Consider the following 11393-nt stretch of genomic DNA (forward strand, 5'->3'; position numbering starts at 1 on the left):
TTCTTACTGAAATAATCTGAGACGTTAATATCAATATTATCCAACGTGACATTAATGACTTAATGAGCATTTTAAATTTAAAATTCTCGCACATCACCCGTGGTAGCATTACAAGCATGTTACGCCGCTTATTATTCAGAAAGTTTACGCGAGTGGAGCAAGATTATTCCGTGGAATAAGGGTTATTTATGGCTTTATAGGTTATACGGTTATCATTTCCAATGTCTCCGATGGTTGCAAGGATTGGGAAATCTGTGAATTTTTTCTACTCGGCAAACCTGGTAAACCCATACAAAACATAAACATAAACAATGCTAAAATACGCCATTATATTCGTTAAAGATCTCAATAATTACAAAGCTAGAGACTTCAAATATTCACCAAAAGCTTCTGCTATAGCGTAGATGTGCAGGCTCTAGTCTATTTTGAGTTAGATTACGCGTAAGATTGATAAATTGAAACTTTGCTAATGCATAATTCCTTCTTATTCATAATTTATCTAAATGAAAACCTTTAAAACCTGCATTAAATACTCATCCTTCTTAACAATGCAGGGGATTAGTACTTTTTATTGTGAGAGCTTTCACCATCTGCAACATTTTTATTTGAAAATTGATAATGGAATAAAAACGTTAGCTGAACATCGATTTTATTTATCAAATTATTTACTTTACCCTTTAAACGCCTACAAATGATTGGTATAGTGTCAACTTATTCGATTTCAACGTTAAAGGATTGGATTGCGTTATGCTGCATACTGTAAACGACTGGCCGTCGGAAGGGGGGAACATTTTTCCAAATGTAGGATCTTCATGTACGTAAACATAATAAAACGGAAGAATCCGAAAAGCCAGGAATTTCAATTGTATGAAAACGTGAGAAAACTATATAATATATAATACATGCAAAAAGTGAATAATACAAGTCTGAATAATGAGGAATGGGAAGAATTTGGAATCAAATGTACGTAACAATAAAAAAAAATCGGAAGAGTTTGGAGGAATCCATAGAAATCATATGAATCTGGAATAGCTGAAGGATCGTATGCAATGTAGGATTTTAAAAATATACGTAAGAAAAATTTGAGCTGTTTTATGTTCCGAAATGCAAAATTTCGAACATGCAGTTTGGTACTAAGCATTGAATGAAGCAACACACCGAATAACAAAATTTATTGTGGTAATTAAACCCATAATTTGAATGCTCCGAAATGAAATCATGTAAAACTGTTCTCTGTGAGCCAGATTGCAATTTTTCAAACAAATTTCACGATTAAATAATAATAATAAATGTAACAGTATACGTTTAAACGTTCTTTGTATCACGCGTATTGCAGATTAGTGAAAGTAAACGCAGTATCCGATGATATATCTTAAACCGCCGTAGAGAGGTGGAGCCGTTAAGATTTTAATATATAAGCAAAACGGAAAATGGACTCAAGCACTCAAAGCTGCGCACACCAACATGAATAAGATACAGGTAAGCCTTTAGTGTCTATGTATATATTGTGCTAATGAAATCGTTCCCTTTAGGTATTCGCCATTGTGTTGATTGCAGTTGCATCTGGGGAGGAAGCGAAGAAACAGGAAAAACGTGGTCTTTTAGGATTGGGGTATGGACATGATGGATTAGGGCTCGGCGGGTTAGACGTTTTGGGAGGTCACAATGGTTTGGGTATTGGAGGAGGTGCAGGCGGATTAATTTCGGCTGGTTTGGGAGGCCTGGCGTTAGGAGTCAATACCGTTACGACTATTAACAGAGCTGTGCCCATCCCAGTGCCACAACCGGTACCTGTTACAGTTAACCGCCCCATACCAGTGCCATTTCAAGTCCCAGTGCCGGTTGATGTTCCGAGAGCAGTTCATGTACCTGTGCCTCAACCAATTCCTGTTCCCGTTAATAGGCCTGTTCCAGTTCCAGTACCACGTCCAGTTCCGGTACCGGTACCGAGTCCCGTTCCCGTTTCAGTACCTCAACCTATCCCAGTTCCAGTACCACAACCGGTGCCTGTTCCAGTTCCCCAACCCGTCCCGGTCAGTGTACCACAACTCGCCCAACCAGTAGCTACAGCCGGCGCCGGATTGTTAGGAGCTGGACTCGCATCGGCCCCCGGACTGTCCGGAGCTGGGCTTGCAGCTGAACTAGGAGCCGGTTTGGGCCATGGAGCATTGGCAGCTGGTTATGGTTCCCTTGATTTAACACATGGTTCATTCGCTTTGGGGCACGGAGGTGCAAGTTTAGGACATGGAGCAATTGGTTTCGGTCACGGCTCCCATGTATGGTGATTTACCATTGACTGTTAGTTAAGTTCGTGTACAGAAAATAGTACCTTGCTGGCTTTGTACAATTTATTTCTAAATAAATTTTGTAAAACATATAAGTACTACAGCATGCGCGTCAATCGATCCTTGTCTAATCTTAACGCGCAAAAATTTACAACTTTGAAGTACCTTTCGATAGATAATTTAGATAATTCTCCCAAAATATACCATACATGCGTCAATTATACGTCAACATAGGTGATTGTTGCATTGTAATAGTCAGTTGCCGCATTTCAGTGAAGACAATGAACACTTACACAATTTTGTTAAGAGTTGGCATCAGCCAATGTGTAAGTTCTTCATTTTGGTTTAAACCGGAAACTAATAACCGCTGTTTCAGGTACTTTTCTCAGTTTTGTGTTACGTTTTTGTAACACTGGGCTGCACACTTACCACCGAGAGTTTAAGCTACTATCACAGTAAGTCAATACTTCTTTTGGTCGCATACTACAATTGCTAAATTACAGTTGAACGGAATGTATTTTACGTAACAGCCGGTTATTTTCTGGTACCTCTGATATTTTCTGTTATTCTTTTGTTGGGAGTGTTAAAGGTGAGTTGGTTCACAAGTATCATTGGATTTGTAACCGATAAGCTTTAGGAAATACTCCTGTTGGTGAGGGTGTGGATCTTATCAAGTATATTGAATGCAGTTCTCCTCTTCTGCCTCCTGTTAACAGCTTCGATACGTATATCACGCTTCGTTGCAGCTCCTTGGGCGATACTTTTGAATGTACTTCCTGTTTTACTAATTTGTAAGTTTATTAACTTTGTCTACTGCTATCCATAAAGAGACTTACAAATTTTAGGGTGGATGTCAGACAATACCGTTGTCGTTGTAGAATGCTATAAACACCAAGAACACACGAGAAAGCAAACGAAGATTAAAAAAGATTTCATTTCACGTGTATTAATAGTGTAGAGTTACAACCTAATGATCTTATTTATTCGCTTGATATAAAAAGGGAAGTGGGAAAGTATTTCCCTTGTTGTGCTGAATGCCCTAATCATAGCAGGGTAGCTGAGACGACTTCTGTTTTTCGAGATGTTAAGTATGCTTTAAACTAATATTACCAACAAATTAGCCTACTACGTACTTTGATACGCATACGCTAATAAAGCTCTCAATAAACAATTACAATTGTATTACTAGTGTTTAGCCCTGACCCGTGAGGGTCGCCGTCGCCGGTGAATAAATTTGCCTTGCCCAAAGAAATAAACTTCGAGACTGTTATCGCAAGAGTGGGACAACGCAGTTTTTTCTGCTCTTTATTATTAGCAAAAACACTTTTCATGGTATTCCAAATCAAATGGATCGGAATACCGTTGGCCACTTGTAATACGAAATGGTGCTTGCTTGTAATGAAGTCTTACGACTTCCTGAAAATTTTCATTGGCAGATTATTTTTGAACTTACTGATGTGGTGTACTCTCCATACAATTGAACCTTGTAATAAGCTGTTTTGCTAACCCTTGCATGGAATTAGCACATCTTTCCCATCATTATTTTATTTGTTCATAAAATCCAAAGGTGGATGCGGAACACGTCATTATAATAAAGCTAATTAGATACTATTATAAACTTCCAGTTAAAAACTTGGTAAAACTCAAATATATAGAAAATTTCCATTAACCAAACAAGCACACAATTTTATACCTTTACTAACAAAGCACAGAATCTTATAAAACATGAACAATAAATAATTTTTTAATATTGTCGTTTCCTTACATTGATAAATTGTAGGTAAATGGAGTATTCCATGATATAGTATACGTTGATGAGTCCTTGTACAGATAAGGAATCTTTTAATCTGTTAGATAAGCAAATGGCATAATATGATTTTGATGGTTTTTTCTTCTTTATCCAATTCAAGAAATTTGCAATTTCTTTCCAATATATTTCCAGAATATTGCATCAGTTAATACTGGCGATCAAAAATGTCTGTCGAGTCGTCTTTGGAAGTTCAGGTTAAGTACGATTTCCCATGTAAACAAAAATTCCAAAGGTTACTCGACAGCAACTCATTTTTGATCGCATGGTAGTAGAAACAGCAAGGCCCCCAAAGTTGGACTCCTGCGATACTCCCGAAGTTGAAATCTTTGATTCTATATTGCTTTCTAGATGGCGCAGGCAGCTTTTTCACCACCTGGAAATTGCATGGTTGCCAACTCTCAAAAATGTATGTATCATCGTAAGTTGTATATACAGGGTGGAACCTCTCAATATCTATATTAAATGGTTGAAATATAGCTTCTGAGAATTAAATAGCCACATACCTTATATTGAAGGCGTACACTTTTAAGTAACTTACAAATGCATTAACGATGTCATCTTTCTAGGAATTCTACATTCTTTCTTCTGGATATAACCACATCTTAGAAGGATAAATTGCGATTCCATCTTGAGCATGTTTTAAGAGTTGAGAGTACATACTTTGAATTAGCAAACGCCACGCCTGATTTGTAATAATTCCCAAATTAATTCAAATTCAAAAGTGCGTTAAGGCGTGCAAAAATTTTGAGCATTCCAAAGGTGTAGCGGGCGCACAATATGAAATTTTATGCCCTTGAAATGCATGGAGGTGTTGACGACCGCCAAAACATCAGATCCGAATAGATGGATGTAATTATGCCACATTTATAAATACTATACATCACGAAATGTTATTAGTCAGCTGTGTCTGTAGTAGTAATCATGACAATCATACGGTTCCTTTATAAATATTTGAAAAAACAATTAAAAATTAAAAATGGATTGAGAAATGCAATGTAAAGAAAAACTGACCTTTTTGTACGTTTCTCATAGGCGTCAAGTGTTTTCGGTAAACCACTCGGTATGATTATTTATTGTATGCCAACTTCCGGCCTTGTTCTTGACGCAGGTTCTTCATTATAAAGCAACAGGACGAGGACATACTTGGGCAATAAAACATATCTATGTTGTTAATATACTTTTTCCATTTACTATGATGCATTGATAAACTAATGATCCATTATCTAAGCACTGTCCGTTCATATATCAGTCTGTGTGAAGTTCACACACGAGTCAGTAACAAATCATACTAGATGCGATCATACAAAGGTTGTTTCAAAAAATTTGCAAATCATGCTTCATTACGGCAGTATGCCAATTTGTTGGTAATTGGATTTTGTACGCTAAGTCACCAACCGGGGTTTTAGGGTAGCTTTCATTCTACTATGCGTGGCTTACACACAAATTAAATTCCCTGAAATGCCATCGTCAGAAAAGGATAGCACACTCGAAGATCCTGTGTGTACCTACCAGTCTTAGAAGCAGTAGTTTTATGTATTTATAGATCACCGCAAGGTGATTTTAAAATATTTTCAAGCACTATGTAGAAAGCCTTACGTCAATGTGTGAAATACAGGTATGTATGTGTCGCTGGCGATTTTAATATAAATTTTTTGGGGGCGGATAAAGGCGCTGTAGAAGTAATAGATCTTATGGCCACCATCTCGGAATACATGCAATTATGTCCCTCAATCATGCTCCAATCAGAATAAATAGTCCTAGAAAACACCGTCCAATAAATAAACACGGAAAAGTTATTTTGAATAATATTTTAGAGAATTGTTGTTTTGATTTTGTTTCTAAATACTATCACTGGGGCTTGTGAAATAGCATTTCCTGAAAAAATTGTGAATTGTACAAATAAATCTCTCAATGTTCCATGGTACAACAAGGACTTAAAAAGGATGCGAAATACCTTACAATTTTTACAACAATTGTATTTACAGTCGCGCAGTGAAAACGTAAAATTGATGTTACGATCTTTTAGATATAAATATCACTTGGCTATTAAAAAGAGTAAAATTGCAGCTCATGATACATTTATTTCCAAATGTAAAAATTCTTCAAAGGCCATGTGGAAAGTTATTAAAGGTCAGTATTGCAAAAATGATGTGAACCCATCAAATATTGACGCAGAGACATTCAATGAAGAGTTTTTAAATATTCCATCTAGCTGAAAATATAGACAGTAATGACCTAAATGATCCTTTAACATATTTATCATCTGTCCCCAAGGTTCAATCCCCACTGCATCTATGTGCACCTTTATCACAAATAGTTGTTAGAGACTCAATCAAACTTTTAAATAATAGTAAGTGCAGGGATGCGTACGGTCACAATTTGGACATAATTAAATGTATAATAAACATAATCATATCACCATTAACTTCCTTGCTAAATGAATGTCTACATTACAGCATTTTCCCGGATGTGTTAAAATTGCTTGTGTTCTGCCGCTTCATAAAAAAGACATTCACGTAACTACTAATTATAGACCGGTATCCATCCTTCCAATTTTTTCGAAAGTATTTGAAATGATTCTGAAGAATCGGATTATAGATTTCATGGAAGGGAATCATTTGTTTTGCAGTAATCAGTTTGGTTTTCGACAACTACTGCCATTCTTAATTTCACTACGCAGATTATTGACAGTATAGAGGCACGTAGAAGTTGTACGTCTATATCTTTAGATCAAACTAAAGCCTTTGACTTGGTATCTCACAAGTTACTGTTAAAAAAGTTAAATTTGTATAATTTCACGCAGGATAGCATAAACTTAATTCAATCTTACTTAAGCAATTTGTACAGTACAACAATAAAAAATCTCAATGTCGAGCTGTAACATTATGCGTTCCGCAGGGTTCCATAATTGGACCTGTTTTATTTTTAATTTTTATTAATGACATTTGTTTCTCTAGTCCAGGTGCCAGATTCACGCTGTATGCTGACGACATAACGTTAACTAGATTTCTTCCGATTTCGTGCAGAATGAAGAAAAAATAAGTAAGGCTTTATTAGATGTAAAACAATGGATTAGTGCTAATAAGCTAATTTTAAATATTAGTAAAACACAAAAAATTCAGTTCTCTTCATCAACGTCAAAAGAAGTAGTATCCATTAATTTCCTTGGCGTCCTTATTGATTCGAAACTGACGTGGGGCCAATACGAAGACAGAATTAGCGCAAAACTGGCTTCAGTCGCGTATCTGTTAAAACATTTATCTAACATGGTGTCGAAACCGATTTTAAAATGTGTCTATTACAGTTATGCCCACTCAATAATTTGTTATGGAATAATAGCGTGGGGCCACTCCACTGCAATGAAATAGTTATTTGTTTCATTAGTACAAAAAAATGTCAGTTTTTAGGACGAGGAGATAGAACCTTCCGAGTCCCGAAAACGCATTTTTTGTACGAATAAAACATAAAATTTTTTCTCCAACCTCCTTTACTTCAAATTATATTCGAATTTAGATTCAGTCACAGTTTCACTACTATAGTATAAGAATTTCTGCTTTCTTGTCCTCACGTGTCATGCCACTCTAGTTTTTAGGTTAACTTATAACCTATTCGTTCTTACTTCTTACTTCTCACCTCTCGCGACTTTGTAGGGAGCAAATCTTGAGGTAGCATGTTCTGCCGTTTCTATAATCTCTGGCGGAGTGCAATCCATGTCGCTATCAGTTTCAGTTATTTTATTGTATATACAATTAATATTGTTATATTTTGTATTGAAATAAAAAACCATACAGTTTTTTAATTAAAATTAATTGCATTTAACTTTTTCAAATTTTGAATTCAAAATGACAGATAATAGTGCAATGGGTCTGAAGTAGATGGCGTTACGCGCGACGGCGGGTTGTATACGTATTAAAATTACGTTCACGGAATATGTAAATTACGTTACACATGGTTTAAATAAAAATAGCGAGCGTAAATCATTTTCAATACATGTACATACGTATAGGTAACATCATTATTTGCATTGAATATGCAAAAATATTTGATTTGTATGTATAGAAATATCTTACAACCTGCAATGTAAAACGATGTCAATGTGACATATCTCCGTGATTGTAATTTTTTAATTGGCCAACTTTCAAGGTCAATTTCTTTTTGGTACTAGGACCAAAAGTATCCACTTTTTGTACAGTTGCCATGGTGAAAGCGATTAATCCGCAAAACGTCATTTTTAGGTACCGAACACTGTCAAAAAATAGCGTCTTATTCAGGTGGTTGGAGAAAAAGAATATTTGCGATGCAAAGAAGGCGTGTCCGAAGTGTAGCTAGTGCTGGATACAGAGAAGACTGTCGTTACATTTTTCAATCTTTCAAAATTCTTACAGCGCCTTCTCAGTACGTACTAGAATGTTTGGTGTATGTTCATAAAAATAAATTAAATTATGTAGCCCATTCAGACATCCACAGGTACAACACACGTAACAGCAATAATCTTGTATGCGCGAAACTTAGACTTAAAAAATCGCAAGCTGCACATAACATAACATAACATGAATTTAATTATTTTGTTGTTGTTTAGTTATGTTAAGATTTTGAGTTTTTTGTTGTGTTTCTTTCTTTTTCTTTTTTTTTCTTATTACACTAAATCATTGCGCGTTAACTATTATGTATTGCCTGTAATTGGAAGGTCTGTTCTGTTGGGCAATAAATCTCTATTATTATTATTATTATTATAACTACTGGGGGCCGGTGTTTTATAACAGGTTGCCTGATCACATTCGATCAGAAAATACAAAGATTTTCAAAAACAAAATAAAGGCATTTTTAACTGAAAACCCCTTATACAATATTAAAGATTTTCTTAACATTGACGTTAAATTATAAATTTTAATATTTCTTAAAGTTTACGTTTTATGTTTTATGTTATAGCAAGTCTCTGTGTTTTATATTTATATGTATTGTTCTGCTTTTATGACGCGTGTAAATATTACTTTTAATGTACTAGCACAATGAATATATATTATGGTCGGTGTTTCTTGTGAGAACTCAGGTCTAGCCTGGTTAACTAATCGCACGGATTAAAATCAAGTAACGATTAGTGTCTGTGTCTGTGTCTGGTGAAGTTATGTAGGGTCCTAAAAAAAAATAAAAGAAATAAATAAATAAAATAAAAATTCACACCCTCACATTGGAAATCTAGAGATAGTATGTATTTCATACTTACCAACATAGCTATTGATGGGCACAATAGCCAACGCTATCAGGAAAGAGGAAAACAAAACAAACAAAAAAATCATTATAATAATTCCTGTAATTTTATTAAATGGAGTTTATTGTGTGTTTCTTTGGCTTTGCGTTGGGGTTGAATACGAGTGGGTTGTGATAACGTGGTGTGTTTCTGTGAAGAAGGAGTTTTGTGTTTTTTAATTGTATTTATGGTGTTTCTTTATTATTATTATTAAATGTAAATAACACACCTAACTCCTTTGCTTCTAGTCGAGAGGTACTTTATATTATCGTCAGCATTATCATTTTTGCTAATGATAATACTTTCATTTGTCCTCGCCATTGGGATAATCTACGTAAGTGAATAAACCGTATTATTATTCTAACGTTTGCATGCAGGGAAATTATAAAGTTGTCCTGGGTAGGATAATTGTGGCGTCGATTACTTCCGCTGGTATTGTTGTAGCCCATCTGGGTTCGGGTATATACTTCGCTACGGAACGCCATTATATATTTGGAATTTCTGCGATTGTTGTTTCCATACTCTTCCTAGGTGCGTCTACAACCCATTTGAATTGTAAAGCAAAATAATGATTTTAGCGTGGATAACTCATTCTATATTAATCATTTATTACCTGTACATGGATTACAAATTCGAGTCTCAAACAAGTGAAGATAACCAATAATTTATTGCATTGAATATACACTTACACATTTATTTATTAAGTAACTAACTATAATGTTTTCGGTCAAAAGTTTAGAGTTCTCAAATGTTTGTAGAATCTGTATACTCTAATGATGTTGTATCCTCCAATTACTGAAACAATTTAATCAAAAATTTACTTCTAGCTTATATTATGACTATGGTTCCGTTGTGCATTATATTTTACGAGACGATCGCAAAGATGCTTGTTACACGCATTGTCAAACGTAAGGTATAGTTTTGGTAAATCACTACATATAGTTCGTTTCACCAATAATTTAACATTTCTCATTAGGTCGTTAAGTAGCGGGAATTCCCACTGCGACATTTGAAACAATAGGACAATAGCCCCCATTTAACTAAAAGTCAGCGGTTCTCAATAAAATTTTAATGTTTCAAACGCCAAATTGTAGTGCTCGTATAATCGGCCCATTTCCTTAATAATCCATATATTTAAAACGTAGTTCCTTAAGGAATGCGTCGGTCGATAGGACATTAATGACAATTATTTTTTATTGATAATTTACATGGTGGTTAAAATACTAGTCTATAGCCACATAAACAGACCCATAATTCCCGCTGTCATAACAACGGGAGTTATAATAGTTATTTATGTATTAAGGGCATAATAGTGATGTTTATATTCCGAAGGCGCCGAGTTAAAAAGCTCGAGGGCCTATGGCCCGCGAGCTTTTTAGTCGCCCGAGAGTATAAACATCAGTTTATGCCCGTGGTACATACACAATTTTATGTTTTACCATTGAATAAAAACACTATTAAGAAGCCTAACGCTTATGAGAAGAAAGCGCGACAAATCTCACAAATCCCCTTGCACCCGCATTGGGTTGTGACCGCCGACCTCTCTTTGCGGAAAATAGGAGGAAAGCAAATTCTCATTCTTCTCAGGTTCAAGAATCGGACTCTATTGACCAGTGTTCCCATTATATTTCTCAGTTCAAACTCTGTCAGCGCTTTATTTCCACGGGGTTAGGCTTCTATATACGTGTTTTATTCAATGGTTTATTACAAATAAGTTTTCTTCGTCAAAATTCGTTTACAAAATAATTCATTATGTTTGATCGAGTATGCGTGGTTCGAATTTGTTTATGTGATAGAAACCATCCAAACGTCAAACGCAATTTTAAATCTTGTGATTTAGTAGGTATTGACAATTAATAATTGACGTTTCTAATTTTCAATGTCGCAAATATGTGTTTGTTTTGTCATTCAGTATAAATGAGTTACTATGGTGAATCTTAATGCCCTAGGGCATAAAGTGGTACTTTATGCCCGCGTATCACAGATATAAAATGTGCTGTGATAGGTTAGTAAGACATAAAATCTAATTCCCTGTCAGAACAATAGGACT

The 11393-nt window shown here is 35.2% G+C and overlaps 2 protein-coding genes and 1 long non-coding RNA gene across 3 annotated transcripts; 2 read left to right on the forward strand and 1 right to left on the reverse strand.

The window, feature by feature from the left end:
• Window positions 1-1368: 1368 nt before the first annotated feature.
• LOC116177329 (tetra-peptide repeat homeobox protein 1-like) lies at window positions 1369-2373 on the forward strand. The gene is made up of 2 exons (XM_031496277.1): window positions 1369-1479; window positions 1533-2373. Exons 1-2 carry the CDS (start codon window positions 1465-1467, stop codon window positions 2283-2285), a joined length of 768 nt encoding a protein of 255 aa, XP_031352137.1. The 5' UTR covers window positions 1369-1464; the 3' UTR covers window positions 2286-2373.
• A 141-nt stretch (window positions 2374-2514) lies between these two features.
• Window positions 2515-3467, forward strand: LOC116177385. The gene is made up of 5 exons (XM_031496355.1): window positions 2515-2611; window positions 2662-2740; window positions 2789-2874; window positions 2923-3076; window positions 3131-3467. Exons 1-5 carry the CDS (start codon window positions 2567-2569, stop codon window positions 3241-3243), a joined length of 477 nt encoding a protein of 158 aa, XP_031352215.1. The 5' UTR covers window positions 2515-2566; the 3' UTR covers window positions 3244-3467.
• Window positions 3468-4013: 546 nt separating this feature from the next.
• LOC116176743 lies at window positions 4014-5272 on the reverse strand. The gene is made up of 2 exons (XR_004146499.1): window positions 5107-5272; window positions 4014-4468 (listed from the first exon to the last, which is right to left on the reverse strand). It is a non-coding gene; the product is annotated as an uncharacterized LOC116176743 (long non-coding RNA).
• Between the last annotated feature and the right edge of the window lie 6121 nt (window positions 5273-11393).

This window comes from Photinus pyralis, unplaced genomic scaffold (assembly GCF_008802855.1).
Source record: "Photinus pyralis isolate 1611_PpyrPB1 unplaced genomic scaffold, Ppyr1.3 Ppyr1.4_LG7, whole genome shotgun sequence".
NCBI lineage: Eukaryota > Metazoa > Arthropoda > Insecta > Coleoptera > Lampyridae > Photinus > Photinus pyralis.

Excerpts from the sequence above, each read along its gene's own strand:
- LOC116177385 (XM_031496355.1), top strand. The coding sequence starts at position 2,567 with ATGAACACTTACACAATTTTGTTAAGAGTTGGCATCAGCCAATGT. Across the intron at positions 2,875-2,922 it reads TTTTGTTGGGAGTGTTAAAG|GAAATACTCCTGTTGGTGAG; the intron begins GTGAGTTGGTTC and ends GATAAGCTTTAG. Across the intron at positions 3,077-3,130 it reads ACTTCCTGTTTTACTAATTT|GGTGGATGTCAGACAATACC; the intron begins GTAAGTTTATTA and ends TACAAATTTTAG.